Source organism: Calonectris borealis, chromosome 30, assembly GCF_964195595.1.
Source record: "Calonectris borealis chromosome 30, bCalBor7.hap1.2, whole genome shotgun sequence".
Classification (NCBI taxonomy): domain Eukaryota; kingdom Metazoa; phylum Chordata; class Aves; order Procellariiformes; family Procellariidae; genus Calonectris; species Calonectris borealis.
The window spans coordinates 2873979-2891268 of record NC_134341.1 but is presented as its reverse complement, the minus strand read 5'-3'; the positions used below and the strand labels follow the sequence as shown (position 1 = coordinate 2891268).

General features: G+C 61.5%; 2 protein-coding genes across 9 annotated transcripts in view; one reads left to right on the top strand and one right to left on the bottom strand.

Moving 5' to 3' along the window:
- The window catches only part of SLC11A2 (solute carrier family 11 member 2), a 25466-nt gene extending 18041 nt beyond the window's left edge, over window positions 1-7425 (bottom strand). Inside the window, exons 1-3 of one of the 6 annotated variants that reach the window (XM_075134011.1) lie at window positions 7238-7425; window positions 6500-6673; window positions 5739-5817 (exon numbers count right to left, since the gene is read on the bottom strand). In XM_075134011.1, coding sequence (XP_074990112.1) covers window positions 5739-5817; window positions 6500-6634 — 214 coding nt within the window. In that variant the 5' untranslated portion in view covers window positions 6635-6673; window positions 7238-7425. Of the gene's footprint in view, window positions 1-370; window positions 737-1273; window positions 1888-1980; window positions 2045-4217; window positions 4296-5738; window positions 5818-6499; window positions 6674-7237 lie in introns of those variants that run through there. The other 5 variants (XM_075134012.1, XM_075134015.1, XM_075134016.1 and 2 more) reach the window with 5 other exon arrangements.
- Window positions 6713-17290, top strand: LETMD1 (LETM1 domain containing 1). 3 transcript variants are annotated; one of them, XM_075134023.1, is made up of 9 exons: window positions 6713-6749; window positions 8457-8543; window positions 8763-8878; window positions 9153-9235; window positions 11202-11388; window positions 11507-11608; window positions 12755-12907; window positions 13232-13328; window positions 13814-17290. In XM_075134023.1, the coding sequence occupies exons 1-9, from the start codon at window positions 6728-6730 to the stop codon at window positions 13882-13884; spliced, it is 918 nt and encodes a 305-aa protein (XP_074990124.1). In that variant the 5' UTR covers window positions 6713-6727; the 3' UTR covers window positions 13885-17290. The 3 variants fall into 3 exon arrangements, with proteins under 3 accessions (XP_074990124.1, XP_074990123.1, XP_074990122.1); XM_075134022.1 differs by lacking the exon at window positions 6713-6749 and adding an exon at window positions 7683-7835 and having other exon boundaries at window positions 8457-8608; XM_075134021.1 differs by lacking the exon at window positions 6713-6749 and adding an exon at window positions 7690-7835 and having other exon boundaries at window positions 8457-8608; window positions 12811-12907.

Sequence of the window (17290 nt, the reverse complement as noted above, 5' to 3'; positions counted from 1 at the left end):
CGTAAGATTTCCCATCCCACTTTTTTTGCTGCTCCCACATGGTTGCACACCAGCCAGCTCCGCCGCTCCTGCAGAGCGGAAACCCGGGGCTAAAGTCACCAGCTCTTCCAGCCTCATCAGGGGTGGTGGAAAGCGGCTCCGGTCCTGCGAGGTGTTTGGCTGGGGACCGGAGGGCCGGTGAGGACGCCGGGCTGCCCTGTCGTGGCTCCTTGAGCACGACTTGGAAGGAAGCGAGACGCCAGATGCCACCACGGAGAGCTGTGACACCGTGGTCTTAAACACATCAGGGGCTCGGACAGCCCCTGCCCCTTCCAGGTTTTAATTGCCACCAAATCGCTAGACGCTGTGGGGAGAAACGGTGAGTAAATACCTCCTGCCACCTCGGTCCAGGGAGAGGAGAAGTGCCACCGCTCCGACCTCCGCCTCTGCCTGAGACTTCCCCCTCCAGCAGCTCCCGCCTGGACGGGGACAACCTCAAGGCTGGAGCAAAGCTTTTCTCTTCGCAAACACTTGCACGATTTTCTTTCTTTACAGGCTCCTTTTTAAAGCACAGCCCTAAGAGCTTTCATTAAAAGAAAAAAAAAAAGCTAAAGTTTAGCAATAAGCCATCTTTTCCCCAAAATCTAATTCCTTCAGGAGGAACAGCGCTTACGCCGGCAGCAAGTCCCACGAAACGCTCACTTCATTAATAAAGGCGAAGAGGAAGAAGATCACATGGTGAACATTCGTTACAGTGTGAGACTGACCTAAATATCTCCTTGCAAAACACATCCCAGCTTGGGCGGGAGCGAAATTGGTTCCCCTATCTCCACCGGCAGCTGCCGAGCTCGTGACACGCTCATTCACCACCCGACGCAGGGAACGCTTTCCCACGCGTGCCGGGTCGGAAACGCTGCCCGCAGATCCTTCTCCCGTGGAGCTCCAATAAGAGCAGCCACCGGCTGCAGCCAGATCCGAGTATTCCAGACGCTTCCAGCCCAGCTGGGAAGCGGAGAGCTGTCGAGAGAAAGATGGTGAGAACGCATCCGAGGGAGGTTTTTTGCCCACTCTGAGTCCACGCCTGGGTGCTTTTCTGAAAGAACGGCTCTAGTGACACCCTGCCGCTGCTCTCAAAGCAGATGAAATCAGAGGATAAAGAAACTGCAGGATAAAAAAAGGTTGGGATTTATCGCTCCTTCTACCCGTAACCTCTGTGAACATCTTCGAGCAACTCCTCAACACCAGGTGTGGGCTCACCAGGCCACGTTCTGTCTCCCGGAGGTAAAACACTCACCGTAACCGTTGCTGGGTTTGACTGTATACATCATATTCACACCCGGGCAAGGCAGCTGCCTTCCCAGGAGGAATATTCTTTGGAATAAGACAAAAATCCAAGAGCAGAATAACACGAGGTTGCTCTAATCGAAAAAGCAAAGACACTGGCGCTGTTGTCCAGACCTTCAATACCCGCGGCGCGAACAACAGATCATTCTTCCATCTACGCCCTCCCTTTTCTCTAATGAGACTACGCGCCTCGGTCCAACGGGTCTTTTCTTCTTGACAACCAGAAAGGCAGCAAAGCCGACGAGGGGAAAGCCGAGGAGCCGACGGCTGCTTGCTCATCCTCAACACGGAGACCCGGGGGTTTGTTAGACCAGTCCCATCTCACGCTGTGAGCGGTTCCTGCGATTGAGATTTCTTGCATTTGATGTCAGGCTTTGAACTCGGCTGGTTCCTGCGGGGCACGCCGCGATCGTTAACTCTTTGGGGCCGACGTCTCATTAGCGCGGTATCTTGTTTGTAGGCCTCACCGGGCAGCCCCTTACACGGTCACACCGAAACCCCGACCCCGTTCCTTCCAGCTCACGTTATACAGGTCACACCGGGGCAGCCCTGGGCACAAATCACCTACCAAAACCGGAGCAGACAACCCGGTTAACCACTCGCCATCCCAACAGGGGTAACTCCTTGCCCGCACAACCAGGTCACCCCCTCGCCTACTTTCCAGACGCCCACGCCGCTCTGCCGGCACCGGCACCGCCAGATCCCGGCCCTGGAAAACCTTTTCCTCCGCACGGACCTGGCGGAGAGTGGCCCCAGGGCGGCAGCACGGCGGGTTGGTCCCTGTGGGATTCCTCCTCGCTCTCTCGCCCACGCTGCTGCTGCTGCCCAGAGGTGACAAAAGCAGGCTGTGACATTGGCCTCGCTCCCACCGCTGAGGCAGGTCACCCAGCTGACTCCCAAACGGGTCAGAAGAGCTCGTTCCCTGCTAATTGTTCACCCCGTACCACGCACTTGAGCTGGGAGATGCCCTGGACGCAGGAGGGCACCGAGCCGAGGCGCGGGGGGGACGAGCCCGCCCTGCTCACCCAAGTACCCTCCTCGAAAGCCATCGCGTGCTGCATTTATTTCTGCGGAAGGAGAACAACACCTGGGAAACAACAACCTGGGAGCAAGGAGCAGCTCTCCTCCCCAGCCTGCTCGATCCGAAGGCTCCTGGATTTAGGAGCCAGCCCCTGCAGCTGCTCCCCATTGCTCTCATCTGGTTTTCGTAAGCGTGGACAGGGCGGGCTGACGCACACCTGAGACTGCACGTATTTTCACAACATGTAATAAATCAAACTGAAATATAAATTAAACTGATGAAATATAAATCAAGCTGATGAAATATAAATCAAACTGATGAAATATAAATCAAACTGATTGAAAAGTTCTATTCTAGCAGCAGCCGTGAGGCTTGCGGATTAAAAACCCCCTCAAAAAACATAAGACTGTGGAAACTTTGGTTAAGAAGTGCTGTAAAGTGGGAAAAAAAAGAGATGAGCGGTGAGGCTGAGCTGTGGAACCACCGCACAGGGTGGGGCGGCGGCGCTGGGGGTCGTCGTATCGCCCTTATGCCCCAAGCCTTGTCCCACATCGGACACGGAGCCGTTATCTCATCGCTGACCGCAGCGTCCCGCTCTCCCAACAAATTCCTGTGCTCAAGAGCTCGTTTGACGGTTCCTCCTGCTCGTTTAACGAGCTGTGCTCACTGCGGGAGAGCACGTATCCCTCCTCTGAGGAAACCTCCGGCTTGCAGTCATGCGTGGACTTTGGTCGGGGTGCACCTCTGGAGGGTGACGCCGAGACGGGGTACGCGAATCCCCGCCGGGGTCACGCTGACCTTCGCCGAGCTCGGCCCGGCATCAGCTACCCGGCAGAACCGCGCCGGGAGCCTTCGCCACCGGCCGGCCTCGTCCTCCCCACCGCAATAACCTGAGGCAGGCACCGGAGCTCGGACCCCGGGGACGCTCGGCTGCGGCTCTGCAGCGATAACAGGACGTGCCCTGGCTCACCCAGCCCGGGCAGGCAGAGCTCCGCAGGGCGGCTGCCGAGCGAGCCAGGGCTTTAAGAGCCCCCCCAAGCTCCGAAGTTCGAATACAAACAGCATCGAGCCCTCGGACGCGCGAGGGACAAGGCTGGGGCAACCCGGGAGGGTTCCGTCCCCAGCCCTGCGGGGATGGGTACTGCGCCGCAGGATTAACGGCTGACGCAGCCCTCGGGGAGGAAGGCAGAGGATGAGGCTCGGGGGCAGGTTTTTGGCGGGGCGAGGAGCGCCTGTCCTCAGAGAGCCCCCAGGACAGGGGACACCCCAAGGTCACCGAGCACCCAGGGAGCCCGGGCTCACGGGGGTCCCTGAGCCCCAGCGAAGCGGGGGGCAGTGCCCAGCGGCTCCATGGCACCCCCTTGCAAAACTGACCCGGGGATCCTGCAGCACACCCAGGGGATCCCCCAGCGATCACCCGAGGGAGGATCCCCCACCCCAGCACATGCGGGGGACCCCCCGGGGATCAACCGAGGGGGCATCCCCCCCAGAATACCCTGGGATCCCTCAGGGGTCAATCAAGGGGGGGGATCTCCCCCTGCACACTTAGGGGACCCCCCAGGGATCACTCAGTGGGGGGATCCCCCCCCAGCACACCCAGGGGATCCCCCAAGGATCACCTGAGGGAGGATTCTGCCCCCCCCCAGCACATGCAAAGGACCCCCCAGGGACCAACTGAGGGGGGGATCCCCCAGGGATCACTAAGGGGGGATCCCCCCCCGCCCAGCAATTACCCAAGGGGGGGACGCCCCCAGGGATCACCTCAGAGAGGGATCCTCCCCCCGCACACCCAGGGGACTCCCCAGACTCACCCAGGGGGGATCCCCCCGCCATTCCCCGGCCCCCAGGGTACCCCCCCCCCCCCCCAGCTCACCGCCTCAGCCGCCCCCGCTGCCGCCGCCGCCTCATGCCCCGGCCGCGGCCCTCGCCGCCGCCGCCGCCAGCCCAGCCCCGCTCGGCTCGGCCCGCCCCGTGACGCGGCTCGACGCGACCGGGGACACGGTGCGGGGGGACACCGGGCCCTGGGGCAGGGGACGGGGGCCCCGGTGCAGGGCGACAGGCCCCGGTGCAGGCCCCGCGCCCCGGCGTGGGGGGACACGGGCCCCGGTGAGGGCCGCGGAGCAGGGGGGACGTGGGCCCAGCGCGGGCTCCGCTGTGGGGGGACGTGGGCCCCGCATCAGGCCCCGGCCCGGGGGACACACACCGAGCGTTCCCCTCCTCGACCCCCAGGCCGGGCCCGTTCCTGCTGCGAGGTTTCTCCGACAGCGGCGTATTCCGCCCCAAAACGCGGATCCGTCGGGAGCCAGCCAGCTCCGCCAGGACCTCGCCGACCTCGGCAGCGCTTTTCATGCCGAAACCCCAAATTTCTAGATTTTTGGCTGCCGGCAAATGGCTGCAGACACAGTTACGGGTGAATTATTTCTGAATGCAGCTGTATCTCACAAAGCACGCTCCGTATTTTGGGGGAGAAGAGTCTTGATTTGGCTTTTGTTTGGTTTTCTGTCTTTTTTTCCAGACAGAAATGCTGCTCTTTCACAGGATTCCTCTTACTCTGCACATTCCCTTGAAAACTTAGGATAATTTTTTTTTAAGCAACCCTTTCCTGAGAACTAAACCAACAGATTTAATTGCTGAGACGCACACGAATCCTGCCAGCCCGGGAAGCAGCGCGCGGCAGGCGCAGCACGGCATCGCTTCCAGCGGCACACCGGAGCTCCCAGTTCTTATCTCCACCGTCCCGACCTTTTAATTTCTTAATAGATCACGGAGAGCGCTCGTTTGGAAGCACGGCCTGACCGTGAACAGACGGGAGAGCGCGTGGGGATCCGGGCTAAGGGAGCGGGACACCCCGACCCGCACGGGAGAGGCCACTCGTTAAAAATCAGAGCCCTTCACCGAGCAAAGCCGCCGGCAGCGGGGAAGGCAGCGCCTTGCTTTTCCCAACGGCGGAGGTTTTGCAACGCGTGTTCCTTATTGTTTAAACACGAGAAAAAAAATCACGGGATATTGCTGAAATGACCAAATCCTGGAAAAATAAGAGGAGAAATCCGGGAAAGGGGAGACTCTGCCGTTGCGGATTTACCCTTACCTCTGACCCGGCAGCGTGGGCACTGGAGAGGGAGATTAAAACCAAACCGCAGCGTTGCTCCCGCGTGGGAACGCGAGCGCGGCACCCGCACCGTGCCGGCGCACCGCCCGGCCTCGCCAAAAGCGCCTACAGGTGCGAGAAACCTCGCAGGAGGTGGTTTGCCAACAGCTTTTGGCCTGAAGCTGGAAAACTTACATTATTCCCCAAATCCCAATGGGTATTTTGGGAGGAGGGCGATGCCTCCCATCAGCCAGATCACCCCGCAGGGATGGCGAGCGCACCGGGATCGGCGTTCGCGGTACTCACCCAGTTCACAGCAGGGCGAGCTCTGTTTGAGGGTGTATTTCTTGGGCATGGTGTTCCTGCTTCTCTCTCTCAGCGGTTTCTGGGAGCGGACAGCCCGGTCAGCGTTCCTCTCTCTATATAAGAGGTGTCCCCACCCTCCTCCGCCCGCAGCACCCACACCGATCCGGCGGTGCAGAGTTCCCCGAGGGGATCTCAGGAGACAATTCAAAGTCTCCCGAAAACAACCGCATCTGCTTCAACCTTATCGTTTATTAAATAACTATAAAAACCGCCGAGTTAAGGGGGGGGTTAATAGGACAGCCGAATGTTTTGATGTGGAGCCTTGTCCCCGTGGCGAGCGGCAACATTGGGCTTTGGGGGAAAGGTGGGTGACGCGCTGCCCGGGGCACATTATCAACCCAGGAGGCTCAATTAAAAAGGCCATTTGGTTCGAGCATCAGACGTGCTCCAGTAATTAACAGGGGAGACAGCCTGGACTCTGCTCCACCAGAGCTATTTGAAAGATTAGAGCCCAAACTGGCACTTACGGGGCATTTTCCAGCCGCCGGTACGTGCAGCGCTGATAAGACGCGATCCCTTCCCAGCTTGGATCAATACAATCTATTATCAGCGATCCCCACTGGTCCGAAACCCAACGAGGCAGAGCGATAACCCCGGGTTTGTCAGGTTTTTTTTTTTTTTCCCTTTTTTGTCTGTAAAAAGGGCCCCCGGTGCCTTTTTCTGATAAGCAACAGCTGAATGCGCAACACTTCAAGACTCACCAGGCAGGAGGGCAAAGACATGGGCATGTGTGACCGGCACCACGCGCGCCAGCTTCCCGGGGCTGCTGGAGGGGAGCGGGGGGGGTTCTGGGGTCCGGCCGGAGGGAGGAGAGGGGATTCGGCTGGGAAAAGCATCCCCAAGGATTCACAGAAGATGGAGGAGCTGCCAGAGACCTGGAAAAAGGCAACATAGCGCCTGGTTTTAGTGATGCCTGGGGGGAAAAGGAGATGAAAGACCTTACGGGCAGGGGTAGGAGCAGTGGTTGTTTCCCAAAAGGCCTTTGACGCCGTTTCTTATGGCACTTAGAATCGAGAAAGCAAACATGACCCTTATGAAACTACCCGGGGGCAGCTGCAGAACAGGTTCGGTCGCTCAGCGCGCAGGTTGTCTGCGGGAGGGACGGAGAGACGGAGGTGCCCTGCGCAGCTCCGGGGTCCGGACCCAGCTGCGGGCCAGGGAAGCTGAGGCTGAGCTGGGGGAGCCACCCGGGGCGGGGACCGTGGGGCTCTGCGGGGGGACCACGGCCCCTCCGCTGCCACGCTGTCCCTCGCTGGGGACCCGCGGCGGGGATTTGATCTTCCCCCCGAGCCTGGGGGGCGGCGAGGGCGAGCTACAGCCCCGCCACGGGCAGGGGCACCCCTCGAAGGGGCAGGGGCACCCCTCGAAGGGGCAGGGAACGGGTTTGACGCCCGGCTCCGGTGCCAACCACCCGCTGCAGCAGGTAAAGCCCCGCTCACCTCGCCTGCATTCACCAGCTGCCCTAACGTGTAACCACCGGGCGCCGCTGGGAAGCCAAGGGCCCGGGAAGGGGAGGGGCAGCCCGGGACAACGCTGCGGCCCCTTCGGGCTCCCCCGGCGCTGCCGCGTGGGCCTTAAAACAGGGCTGGAGAGGGGCAACCTCCGGCGGGGGCCGGCCCGGGGGGCTCCGGGGGGCGCCCAGCCCCAGCTGCGGGCCCAGGACGCCGGCACCGGGCACCGGGCGCCAGGGGGGGGCGGGGGAGAGCTCGGCCCGGCCCAGGCCCCGCTTCGCTCCCCGGCGGCCCCGCCGGGCCACTTCCGCCTGCGGTCACATGACCGGCCGCGTGGCTCTTCCGCCCGCCGTCACGCGCGCTCCGGCGCGTCAGCCAATCAGCGCTCAGCACTCCGCGCTCGCTCTCTCCCCCCCCTCCCTCCGTGACCTTCGCCCTTTGGCCCCGGGCCGTGACACGCCAAGATGGCGCTGTCCAGGGCCTGCTGCCGCGGGGCGCTCTGGCGCCTCGGGCCCGGGCCCGGCCTGAGCCGCGCCTGGGGGCCGCTGGGGCCGCTGGGGCCGCGTCCCGCCCGGGGGGCGCCGAGGTGAGCGGGGACCGATCCACGCCCCCCCGGTGCCAGCCATCGCCCCCCGGCACCGGCTGTGGCACCTCGGGGCCACCCGCCCCCGCCATACCCCCGCCCTCCCCGACCGGTTAACGGCCTTGTTCTCGCCCCGGCGCACCCCCCGGTACTGGCCATAGGCCCCCCCGGTCCCCCTCTTCCCCCGCGACCCCCCGCCGTGACTTACCGTGGTGTCCTTCCCCCCCCCCGCGAGCTCCCCACCCACCTCCCCAGCGCCAGGCGTGCCCCCCATTACCGACCCTGCCCCCCTCCCCCACCTGTGCCACCTTGGCCCCCCCAGCGCCAAGCACGGCCCCCCCCAGGCACTGGGGGAGCCCCCAAACCCCCCCGGGTCCTGGTCGTGACCCCCCCCCCCCCTCCATGCCGCCCCCCCCCAGCCCCGAGCCCTGTCTCAAGCGGCTGCTGGGGCCAGCCAGGGCTGCCCGTGCGGGGCAGGGAGAGTTCCCAGCACCCTGTCCCCTCTCTGGGGGCTTCGGGAGCCCCCCCGCCCTCTCTCCAGGCCAACCCCCGCTTTCCTTGGAGCCTTTTCCGCTAAACCCTGACAGAAATAGCGGGTGGGGTGTGGGGGGTGTTTCTCTGCAGGTCCCCGGTGTGCTGCCTCTCCACAAAAGCCGGCTCCAGGTCCATCCTCGCCGCCCTGGCGTCGAAAGCGAAGCGCATCAACGGGAGGTACGAGAGGTTTTTGGAAAGGACCTTCCCCCGTTTCTATGTGCTGTACGCGACTTTCACGAAAGGTGGGTCCCAGGGAGGAGGGGACGTTCCCGATTCTCCGGGGGAACGGAGGCAGCTGGAAACGTGCTGCCTGTTCCCTTCCCGGGGCTAAAAACCGCATCAGCAGAGGCGTTTGCCTGGGAATCAGGGACCTGAAGGTGCTCTGTGTTTCGGCAGGAATCCAAGCGCTTTTCCTGGAAGTCAAAGAAATAAGAAAAATCAAATCTAAAATGTCCCGTCAGAGACTGAGCGTTCAGCAGCTTCCCTACCGGGAGATGGAGAGGCTGCGGCAGGTACGGCGCAGCGCTCGGGACGCGTTTCGGTGCCGCAACGCCTGGCTCTGCCTCCCCGCTGCTGCCGGGGACGTTTCCTCCCCGCGAAAAGGGGCTTGAGTTTGTGTGCGGGGCTTCGGCAGGGGGTCGGAGAGGCCGATTCCTCCGGGTGAGGCGCGTTCCCTACCTAAAAACGGGGTTTGGAAGCTGTGGCCGGGACTGGGGTGTTAATTTTGAGGGAATTTTGCGAGTTTTGGCATCAGATCCTGATTCTCTCTTCTAATTTTGGAGGCAGTTTCGCAGGGATGTGATCAAGGCCATTCCCATCGGAATTATCGCCATCCCGCCCTTCGCCAACTTCTTGGTCATCGTCTTGATGTGAGTACCGGCGTCGCGGTGACCTCTGGGGCTCGGCCGCGGCCCCGATCTTTGGGCTCCTTGACGCCAATATCTTAAATTTCACGGAATTGGGGGTTTTTTTAGAGTTATAAATCCAGCCGGACGGTCTCCCTTCCTCCCTCCACCTCTCGCTGTGATAAAAAAATACCTGTAGCCTGACGAGCCCAGGGATCGTTTCGCAATACCGGCTTCTGCGTGCCAGCAACCCGCCCGGCTCCCTGTTCCTCACGCAGAGAAATAATCCCCGGCACGCGGGGAACAGCCCCGTGCGTGCTTGGCCGAGAGAATCCACCTTGCACAACTCCCTCCCAGCTGTGTCCATAGTGCCTCAAACCTCCCTCTCCCTGACAGCGATCCTGCCGCCGGAGCTAAATCCGGGCTAAACCCCTGGATTTTTCAATTCTGCTCTCAGGCTTTCGTGTCCTGCGGGTGGGTGAGAGCCCCGCTGCATAAAATGGCGCAGGGTGGGGATCTCTGTGTTGTGTCGAGCCTCAGCCGCAGTGGAGAAGCTCCAGCCGGGCACGGCAGCGATCCGATCGTCCGGAGCGCTCCTTCCTGAGCTCACCACGGCCTGTGGAGGAGCAAATCTCCTTCTGTGACCAGGTGACCCGCTTAGCGGAGGAGGGAAAGGCTGTGGATGCTGTCTGCCTTCTCAGATCCGACTGATTCATTCATGACGCCGTTTCCCACAGCGTTTTCCTGGAGAAAGTGCCTGCTCATGGCTTGGACGGGCGTACTCTTCGCTGGGTTAAAAACTGGCTGGGCGGCCGGGCCCAGAGAGTTGTGGCGAACGGGGTTAGATCCAGCTGGCGGCCGGTCGCGAGCGGTGTTCCCCAGGGCTCGGTGTTGGGGCCGGCTCTCTTTAATATCGTTAACAACGATCTGGATGAGGGGATCCGTGCACCCCACGTTTGCCGATGACACCCAGCTGGGTGGGAGTGTTGATTGCTGGAGGTGGGAAGGCTCTGCAGAGGGACCTGGACAGGCTGGGTCGATGGCTGAGGTCAACGTATGAGGTTCAACAAGGCCAAGTGCCGGGTCCTGCACTTGGGCCACCACAACCCCAGGGAATGCTGCGGGCTTGGGGGAGAGCGGCTGGAAAGGACCAGAGGAAAAGGACCTGGGGGTGCTGGTCGACAGCTGAACGTGAGGCGGCCGTGTGCCCAGGTGGCCAAGAAGGCCAATGGCATCCTGGCCTGTATCAGAACTGGTGTGGCCAGCAGGAGCGGGGAGGTGATCGTGCCCCTGTACTGGGCACTGGAGAGGCCGCATCTCGAATCCTGTGTTCGGTTCTGGGCCCCTCACCACAAGAAGGACATGGAGGGGCTGGAGCGTGTCCAGAGGAGGGCAACGAAGCTGGTGAAGGGCCTGGAGCACAAGTCTGATGGGGAGCGGCTGAGGGAACTGGGGGTGTTCAGCCTGGAGAAGAGGAGGAGAGGGGAGACCTCATCGCTCTACAGCTCCCTGAAGGGAGGTTGGGGCGAGGGGGGGGTCGGTCTCCTCTCCCAAGTGACAGCGATGGGACGAGAGGGAATGGCCTCAAGTTGCGCCAGGGGAGGTTTAGGTTGGACATGAGGAGAAATTTCTTTCCTGAAGAGTGGTCAGGCCTTGGACCAGGCTGCCCAGGGAGGTGGTGGGGTCCCCATCCCTGGGGGGATTTAAAAGCCGTGTGGGTGAGGCGCTTGGGGACACGGTGTAGTGGTGGACTTGGCAGTGCTGGGTTAACGGTTGGACTCGGTCTGAAAGGTCTTTTCCAACTTAAACAATTCTATGATTCCCAAGCTCCTCCCTTTGGAGGAGCGAACGTCCGCAGCTCCTAGGGGCGAGATGTGCCGCCCCGGCGCAGGACGTTGCTTGTGCCTCTTTCCAGCAGCACGAAATCCGACTGCCCCGGCTCGTGCATGCGGTTTTCCTCCCTGAGTCCCTGTCTCCTCTTCTCTCCAAGGTATTTCTTCCCACGCCAGCTCCTGATCCGCTACTTCTGGACCCCCAACCAGCAAGTTGAGTTCCTGGACGCCTACGACGCCATCCGGAGAGACTCGTATCCGGACGTGGTGGAGAGTTTAGCCCTGGCAGCGCGTTTCCTGCCTGAGCCGCAGCTCCGAAAACGCCTGCGGGAGCTCTGCGCCGAGGTACGTCAACGCTGCGGCCGGTATCGCCCATCCTGCCTGTGCTGCCGCTTCCTCGGCCCTGCCCGGTGGTGATAACGCCCGTGGGAGGTGTCGGCAACACGCGCCGTGGCTCTTTCAGGTGCAGCAAGGTTCCCAGCCGCGCGTGGCCGAGCTCTACGCTGTGAGAAGTTTGTTTTCGGGATCTCCGCTGGGTCTGAACAAGCTCCAGGTGTCTCACGTGGTGAGTGCGGCTTTTCTCCTGCCGGCAGCTCAGAGGTGGCTCTTACCGAAGAGCGCCGAGGTGCTGATCCACTCGGTTGTGCCCCAAACAGGGTGTTGTGCCCTAAAACTGGTCCAGTTGTGGACAAAAAGCTGGATGTGAGCCGGCAATGTGCGCTCGCAGCCCAGAGGCCAACCCCATCCTGGGCTGCATCACCAGCAGCGTGGCCAGGGGGTCGAGGGAGGGGATCCTGCCCCTCTGCTCTGCTCCGGTGAGACCCCCCTGCAGGGCTGCGTCCAGCTCGGGGGTCCCCAGCACAGGACAGACAGGGACCTGTGGGAGCGGGGCCAGAGGAGGGCACAAAAACGATCAGGGGGATGGAACAGCTCTGCTGTGAGGAAAGGCTGAGAGCTGGGGTTGTTCAGCCTGGAGAAGAGAAGGCTCCGGGGAGACCTGATTGCGGCCTTTCAGTGCTTAAAGGGGGCTCATAAGAAAGGTGGGGAGAGACTTTTTAGCAGGGCTTGCAGCGACAGGACAAGGGGGAATGGTTTTAAACTAAAAGAGGGGAGATTTAGACCAGATCTAAGGAAGAAACGTTTTACCCTGAGGGTGGTGAGAGCCTGGCACAGGTCGCCCAGAGAGGTGGTGGATGCCCCATCCCTGGGAACATCCAAGGTCAGGTTGGACGGGGCTCTGAGCAACCTGCTCTGGTTGGGGATGTCCCTTCGGCAGGGGTTGGACTGGATGAGCTTTAAAGGTCCCTTCCCACCCAAAGTATTCTGTGATTCCATGAAAACAGCCCCAGAACAAGGTTATTTGTCCATCCTTGCTGTGGGTCCCTGCCTTGGTGGGACCATCGGCCACATCTGAGCTGTCCCACACACCTGAACTCGCCCCGGACACTCGTGTCCAGCCCAGGACAGAGCTCGTGTCTCCGGACACCCACTCCCTGCTCCGCTCGCTGGGCGTAAGGAGAACTGCCAGGGACTGCTCAGGGTTTCAGCGTGGGCAGGACAATTAGCCAGATAATTAAAGGGGAACAAAATGCAGGGCATGTCTGGAATGGGAGAGGCTTTGTCTGATTTAAATTGTGCCTGAATGGGTCGGACGCCCATTTTTGGTGGGGTTGGACGCCCTCACAGTGACCCTGCCCTTGTTTTCCCTCAGAAAGCCCTAAGCCAGGTCCTGTTTCTGACCCCCCACTTGCCGGCCTTTTTCCTGAGGCATCGCCTGCGGAGCCACGTCTTGGAGATCCGGAACCTGGACCGCGCCATGCTGCGCCTGGGCTTGGGCCAGATGTCCGAGGAGGAGCTGAAAGCGGTGAGGACGCCTCCTCCGGCCCCTTTACCGGCTGCTTTACCCCGGGGTTGCCTCATCCCGGCCCTCCCCATCGTTAGCAGAGCTGCGTCGGGGCACAGCCCGTTCCTCCAGAGCCACCGCGAGGCGGATTGCGGCCTCTCTCCTCCGGGAAGGTGTTTTCTGAGCCCGTTTTCCATGCTGGGGCACCACGGGGCACAAGTTCACCGCTGCTCAGCCCCGCTTCGTGCCGAGGAGGGATCACGGCGCGATCCCCGGCGTTTTGTGGGACCCGGAGCGCTCATCCCTGAACGTGTCCCTATTTTTTTCCTCTCCCTCGCCCCGCAGGCTTGTTACCTCCGTGGCCTGAACTCCACTCATCTCGGCATGTCCGAGTGCAGAGCGTGGCTGGAGCAGTGGCTGGGGCTCTCCTGCAAGCTGCAAGGTAACGGCGGCCGAGGGGCAGCTCCTGTCCGGTGGGACAGGAGGGACCTGGGAGCCTCTTGAATTTCTCTGGGCACAGGGAGCGTCGGCTCCGGGGAAATTTGGGGTAAACGGTGGCTTTATCCCCCTCTGGGCTGCCCCGTCGATCCCCCGGGGCCTCGTCCCTGAGAGAAGGACGCGGCGGAGCGTGCTGGCTCTCTCCAGAGATGCGTCCGTGTGGAATACCCAGCCTGTGCCCGGGTGTCCCTGTCCCGCAGAGACCTCGTGGTGACAAATTCGAGCCCCGCAGCAGCACCAGGGGAAGCAAAATGGGAGCGGGAGGGAAATGGGGGACCCAGCGGAGAGCAAAAAACCCCTAGAAAGAGGGGCCAGGGGCGAGGGGGAGCCCCGCAGCCTCCGGTGCCGCGCCGGCAGCTCAGGATGAGCACGTTTGGAGCGGTTGGGCCGCGGCAGCGCTGCTCTGACCCCGCTCTCGTGTTTTTTCAGCTTCCGAAGCATCCCTCCTGGCGAACAGCATGGTCCTGCTGTCCCTCAACTACGTCCGGGCCAAGGAGTGACGGCCGAGCCGCCGGCTGCGCACCCTCACCCCTGGCATCGCGCGCCTGGCGATTCCCAGCCCGGTGCCGCAAAAACGCCATTTGGTGATGTGAAACCACAGCCCGGAGCCGGCGAGAGGGGCCCCGATGCTGCCGTGGGGGCGAAGACGCGATTCCCTCCCTCCTGCGCTGGAGGTTTGTGCCGGCGCCGGCTCTTCTGTTCCCCTTCGTGCCGTCGGAGCGGGCTGGCGACGCCGCGGGGCTGAGCCCCATCCCTGCCTTCCCTCCGTCGGCATCCGGGGCAGGCGGCTTCGCTGTTAGAGCTCTTAAACTGCGTCACTTTAACCACGGGAGGGGAGAACGAGCGTCTCCGCTGCCTGTGGACACTTCCCTTAGTAGTAGCGGGCTCCGTTCAGCTTGGGTTTTGCTGCTCTGTGCCTCGCACGGAGAGTTTTACTTAGTTTCTTTACTCCACTGAGCAGTCTTAAATACAAAAATCTCCCTGAGGGGTTAAGAAAAGACCCCAAATCCCCATGCGACCTTACCTGGAGCCTCTGGGGGGTTCTTGTGCTTTTGTTCGGCTGCGGCTGCCTCCCGGAGCACCCCCGTCACAGCCCCTCGCCCGGGGAGCCCTCGGCGCTGGCTGCTGGAGGGAGGACGCCGGGGCTGGAAACGCCGCTGCCGACAGAAATGGGGTTAGAGAGGCAGCGCTGAACTGCGCCGCCGCCTTCAGCGGAGGCCACGGGCTGCGTTCGTCAAGTTCTGCCTAATTAGATCTTAGCCCCAGTGCTTCCTGCTCGGCAGAGGCGGCTTCGGGGGCTTTAGAGGCAGCTCCCCGCTGCAGCCGCGTTAAGGGGGTCACAACCCACCGTGCCTCACCTCGCCCCGTCACTGCATGAGAAGCGCCCGCTGTTGAGTGAATTCAACCCAACTTTAAGTGTTTTATTAAAGACAAAAGCAAGCGAGCGGCTCGAGCGTCTCTCTGGAGGCCCCACCTGCCTCCCGCGCCGTGAAATACTCCGTGTCCCAACACCGGCTCCTCCATCCACGGACGGGGCACACTAACGCCTGGAAAATTTCCTTTTTTAAGCTTATTAAGCTTTAATACCCCTTTATTGGGGTATAAAAGGGGGGGTAGAAATCACCCACTCGTGCACCAGGCCAGCTCCGAGCTCCTCCCTCACCTCTTGGAGAAGAAAACCCTTCCCCTGACCCCCTGCCCTCACTATTTTTGCAGGAATTCGAGACACCCCCCCAAGAGGAATTCACCGGGGTGGGTTTAACCCTCTTTAAGACACAACTCGCCGTGCAAGTTTGAGCATTTCTTTTATTTTTACACTTAAATATTCTCTTTAAATACAGCATTATCACCATGAAAAGAACATAAAAGGCCGGGGCGGGGAGGGAAATAAAAATATGCGGAGGACAAGCTTTGGATTCACACTGGAAAATTAAAAATAAAAAGCCACCTGCAGACAGTGTGAGCCGGGGAGGTTGAGGAGTCGCAGAGTCACTGTTGAAATAGGAGGAGGAGCCGGGGGACGCCTGGATTTCGGCGGCGCGGTAGCGACGCGGCTCCCGCAGCGGCTCAGTAGCACCAGAGAGGAGCTGGGCTGTTTGGTTTCTTACACGGCGACGAATCGAGCAAGAGCCAGCGCGGAACCAGCGTTAGTGTCAGTGAGGACGTTAAACCAACCAAAAAAATAATAATAATAAAAGGCAGAAACGCGCTTTCATTGCACTATTAACAGCATAGTTATCTTTGTAAAAATAGAATAAATCCTATTAGTTCTTTGCTTATCGTGAAAGCACCCATCCTAACCAGCGTCTTAGGATTCATTCTGTCGGTTGAGGGAGCCTCCGGGCTCGCCTAACGAGTCGCCTAACGAGCCGTGTCCTGGCGCGAGCGGGTCCCGACCTGGCTGCGGTGGCCGAGGGCCGGGACACGGAGCTGGGGAGGGAGTGCGGAGTCCGTTGAAAATAAAAAAGGGGGAAAAAAATAAAGACTTTAACCCGTTCAAGTGTCACCGTTTGCTCTGGTTTTTTTTTTTTTTGCAGCTCGGAATTGCTCCGTTTCGTGCAGGAGCTGAAAAAAAAATCTTCCCACGGCCAAACCGGCGCCGGCACGGTGGCAGCTCCCCACCGGGAAGGGACGCGGGGACGCCGCCGGCGAAGCGCCCGCCAAGGGATAAGGCTTTGTTCCTCCCGAATTTAGCCCTTGTGTGCCGGCCGAGGGCAGGGAGAGCTGTCGCCGCGTCGGCGGCGGCTGAGTAACGTGCGCCGAGCCCCCCGGTTTGGAAACCAGCCCCTTCCCCTCCGCTCTGCCCCGGGGAGAAGGGGACAGCGTCCCCGGGGCTCGGTCCCGGCGGGGAGGGAGGGGAGGGGTGGGGAAGAGCCGCTTTGCCGGGCTTAAGGCTCAGCTGGAACCGCTCGCCGAGGCGGCGAGAGCAGCAAAGGGGTTTCAACACCTTTCGGCAGAGGGAGGCGACCGCCAGGAGCACAAGAAGAGCCTTAAATTGCAACAACCCCCCCCCCCCCAAAAAAACAAAACAATTAAAGCACTTCGTCAGGCCGCCGTTTTCCCCCTTCCATTTCCCTGCTCTCCAGCTGGGACGTTTCCCTTGGGAGCAGCATCCCCTGCGAGCAGCTCCGGGGTCGTTTTCCAAGGAGAAGCGAGGGCGGCGGCCGCGGGGCTGGGTCGGATTGAACCCTCCGGCGGAGGAAGCTCGCGAGGATCGGGGGGCTCTTCGCTCCCCCCCCCCCCCCTCCTGATTCTCTCCTTAAAAAAAGACCGGATTTGCTCATCCGGAGGCCGGTAAATGGCGGGGGATGGAGGGGAGACGCTTCCCCTCGGCCGGGATAAGGCTGGAGCGAGGGCGGAGGTTAAAGCCATTGGGGAGAGGGAAGGGGGGGCTCGGAGAAGGGCCCCCCCCCCCCCCCAGGGCCGGCCCCTCGAGACGCAGCGCAGAGACCTTGAAGGGGGCCGATTTCGGCAGGAGGCAAAGGGGGGGGCCCCGTCCCGGCGCTGGGGGAGCCGGGGGGGGGCTGGATGGGGGGGCTGGAAAGTGCTTTTACTGCCTGAGCGGGGGACGCGGCAGCTGCCTTGACCGTTCCTCGAAACCGGCGGGGACGGACAGACGGACAGACGGACACGTTCCCCGTGCCGCAGCCGCCAAGGGACAAAACTCTTCAAATCCAGGTGGTTCAACCCCTCCTCCAAATTTTCTAGGAAAATTTGCAGGCCGCAGTCTCGCCCCTTTTTGTGCAATTAGAGCCTCCCCGCCGGCTCCGGGTCCTTCCCGATCCATCCCGGCCCCTCGTGCCGGCCGTGCCGTGGGGAAGGGGCCGGAGCAGCACTCGGAGGCGCTGGGGTGTGACGCAGCCCGGTAAACATTCATTAAAGGGGGAAAAAAAAGGAAAAAAAAGG